Source organism: Excalfactoria chinensis, chromosome 14, assembly GCF_039878825.1.
Source record: "Excalfactoria chinensis isolate bCotChi1 chromosome 14, bCotChi1.hap2, whole genome shotgun sequence".
NCBI lineage: Eukaryota > Metazoa > Chordata > Aves > Galliformes > Phasianidae > Excalfactoria > Excalfactoria chinensis.
The window spans coordinates 2,043,216-2,046,555 of NC_092838.1; the positions used below are offsets into that span (position 1 = coordinate 2,043,216).

A 3,340-nucleotide genomic window follows, 5' to 3' on the forward strand; every position below is an offset into this window, starting at 1 on the left:
AGGGGCTGATGGAGGCAGTGCTCAGCCCGGTGCTGCCTGCCGGCCTTGGTGGTGAGACAGCAAGAAAGCAATGCACAGCAGGGCGGGGAAGGACTGCATCTGCTCATGGTTTCTCCAGCTGTTTATTTTCCCATCACCAGTTCACACATCTGATGACACTCCCATGTATTCTTTCAAGTCTCGAGCTCTGGTCTGAGTAACAAACTCAAGGCCTTGAATCTCCTCTCAGGAGTGATTCCACACCAAGCAAAAGCCCTGCACTCTCCATTAGTGAAAACTTAAAGTTACACGCACTGAACCCCCAGTTTTCCATAGCAGCTTTCAAGCATCACCATTCCCAGCTCTGTCAGCAGCCCCTCCAGCAGCACAGCAAAACTCAGAGCGCTTCAGAAACTTCTCAGCCTGGGATGGTTTTGCACACCAGAGCCCCATTGCAGCAGTGATGCCGGTGCCCAGCACAGCTCTGCTGTTCCTGTATGTGAAGAAGGCTGCATCGGTTCCCTCTGCAGAGGCAAAGCGGTGCTGACGGAGGAACTGTGATGAGGAGCCCCCGTGGGATGTCGGCCCCAACCACCGGAGGTGCCGGCAGAGGTCGGGCAGGAGGATGGAGTCGCTGCTAACTGGGAGTTTGGGTGAGTGGAAGAGAACAGTCTGTGCCTGCGACCCTCGTGCAGAGGCTGTGCTTAGTCCTCCCATCCTGGTGGAGGTGGGTGCTGGAGGCAGAGGGTGAAGCAGCTGTGGTTCACCAGCACGGGGAGCCACCCTCCTTTGCAGCCCCGTGCAGGAGCTCCCCGCAATCACACCGTGAGCGTCTTCTCTTGTGAAGGGGAACAGATGATTTTGAAGCGACCGTCGTTGGGGCCGGGGATCGCCCCCGCGCTGCCCATGCTGCATATCCCAGCGTGAGGGGCAGCAGCTCGTTCCCCTGCGTGGCAGGAGGGGCTGTGACACGGTTTGGTTTCCTGCACAGCGGAGCCGTGGCCGGGGAAGCAGAAGCCGCAGGTTTCCACCGGCTCTGAGGCTTTGCTGCCGGTGGATCCCTCACCGACGCTGCCCGCTTCCACCAGGTGATCTGCAGAGAGAGTCAAGAAACGCAGCGCAGAGCTGCACCATAGCTTGCAAGGAGGCAGTGCTGGAAGTGCACGGTGTAATTCCTGCTCCTTCCCAGGCCGTGTGACCCATTGCTGGGTTTGTTCCCTCCCAGCCCTGTGCACAGCGTGGCTCTGCTTTCAGGTGACAGCCACCCCAGCTGCCCATCCCCTCCCAGTGCCCCCTGCACTCACCCTTGGCGGGGTCCTCCCGGCAGTGGCAGGTCCCAGTGCTGGCCTGGCAGGATCCCACCTCCCCCTTCCTCCGCAAGTGTGTCCAGCCCAGCACCAGGGAGCAGACGAGGGCGCAGAGGCAGAGCCCCAGCAGTAGGTACACCACCAGCCACGGCTCCTGCTCCACACACACCTTCTGCTCCAGTGCAGCTGCAGGAGGTGATGCTGAAATCAGGGCGGCTGGCGGGGAGTGGCTGGCGAGCAGAGATCCTGCGGGGCAGACAGAGAGCAGAGGGCAGAGGGGCAAAGAGCAGAGGGCACAGAGCTGTGGGTGCCCCAACCCTGGAGGTGCAAAAGGCCGCGGATGGGCCCTGAGCAGCCTGAGCTGGGGGGTCGGGCAGCACAGCAGGGGTGGGACTGCATGGTCCCTTCCAACACAACCGTTCTCTGATCTTTAGGGACCACCTTTCCAACCCAAGTCATCCTACGATTCTCTGATCCTCAAGCTTTCTTCCAATCCGAAACATCCTCAGATTCTGTGAAACCTTTCTGCTGTGTTGCTCACACCATCAGCTTTTTGACAGGGAAAGGATGCTGCTAACAGCATTCATGCACTCTGCTTGGGGAGAAGCTGGAAGCAGCGCTGCAGCTTGCGTTTCTCAGGGCTGGCAAAGGAGATCTTCTCAACTCCAGCGTGGGACTTGCAGCTCACCCAGGTGGGAAATGCAATAGCTGCATGGGCTGTGCAGCCACACCCTGTACCGGGACCATGGGGCTGTGCTTGCTGTCTCTTCCTGAGCTTCCATCCCATAAACTCGCACCTCTTCCACTCCTCATCCCTCAGCTTACCTCCACATGCTGCATCGCATTGTTTGGGGTGCTGCCCACACACTGTGCTGCAGTTGATGCACTTTTTCACCAGCTCGTCATAGTAGAAGCCAGCTCTCCTGTTACAGACTGCAGACTCTGCAGGAAGGGAAGGAGAGGAGCAGAGCTCACTCTGAGCACATCCATGGCCCACTGGGGAGGGATGGGGCCACACATGTGGGTCTGTATACAGGGTTTGGGGGCATTGTGCCTCTGTTCCCCTCCCACGCAGAGCTCACAGTGCAGCTTTGCACTCCTCCTGCTTGAGTTGGTCAGTACACACATAAGCTGCACCTGATGTGTCTTTACAGCAGGTGACAACTGTGGGTTATTGGAGTTAATGCAGCTCCAGAAAGGCTCCATCAGACCCCAGGAAGGAATAGTGCAGGGACATCACGGAATTGGGATTGGAAGGACCCTACCCCCTTGGCTCCTGCCCTTTAGGTATTGGTCAGCTCTGATCAGATCCCTCTCAGCCTTCCCCAGGTGCACAGCCCTGGGGCTCTCAGCTTTTCCCATCAGGAGGTGCTCCAGGCCCCCACCATCTCTCCACCCCTCTGCTGAGCTCTCTCCAGCAGTTCCTTGTTCGCTTGGGGCTGGGAGCCCAGCACTGGGATGCAGATGCTGCCTCTCCAGGGCAGAGCAGAGAGGAGAAGCACCTCCCTCACCTGCTGGCCTCACTGCAATGCACTGCAGGGAACCATTGGCCTTCTGGGCCACCAGGGCACCCTTCTGGCTCATGGCTGGCTGTTGGTCACCCTGCTGGCCACAAAGACACTCAGCTCTTCTCCTCAGAGCCCTTCCCAGCAGCTCTGCCCCAACCTGTACCGATGTGTGCAGTTATCCCTCCCCAGCTTACAGGGCTCTGCACTCGCCCTTGTTGAACCTGATGGGTTTCCACTCTGCCCAACTCTCCAGCACGTGATGACATGGAAAACTCCATGCTGTACTGCACCCAGATGCTGCCACAGCCCACTGCTGTGTTTCCCTGCACTTTGGGGTTGCATTTTGGTGCCCCACTCACCGCACAGCGCCGCGCACCTCTGCATGGCCGAGCGCCTGCATGTGAGGCTGCAGGGGATGCACAGGCAGAGGAGGCTGTCCCAGTACTGCTGGTTGGTGCAGTTGTTCACGGCGGCTCTTCCCAGGCACGTCCCATCCATGGCTGTGGGGGGGGAGGGAACCGTGTGTGGGGTCGGTGCGCCCTACGC

At 59.3% G+C, this 3,340-nt stretch overlaps 1 protein-coding gene across 1 annotated transcript; it reads right to left on the minus strand.

Annotated features, from left to right (window-relative positions):
* Positions 1-602: 602 nt before the first annotated feature.
* TNFRSF13B (TNF receptor superfamily member 13B) lies at positions 603-3,340 on the minus strand. The gene is made up of 4 exons (XM_072349559.1): positions 3,154-3,340; positions 2,112-2,228; positions 1,284-1,532; positions 603-1,072 (listed from the first exon to the last, which is right to left on the minus strand). Exons 1-4 carry the CDS (start codon positions 3,290-3,292, stop codon positions 798-800), a joined length of 780 nt encoding a protein of 259 aa, XP_072205660.1. The 5' UTR covers positions 3,293-3,340; the 3' UTR covers positions 603-797.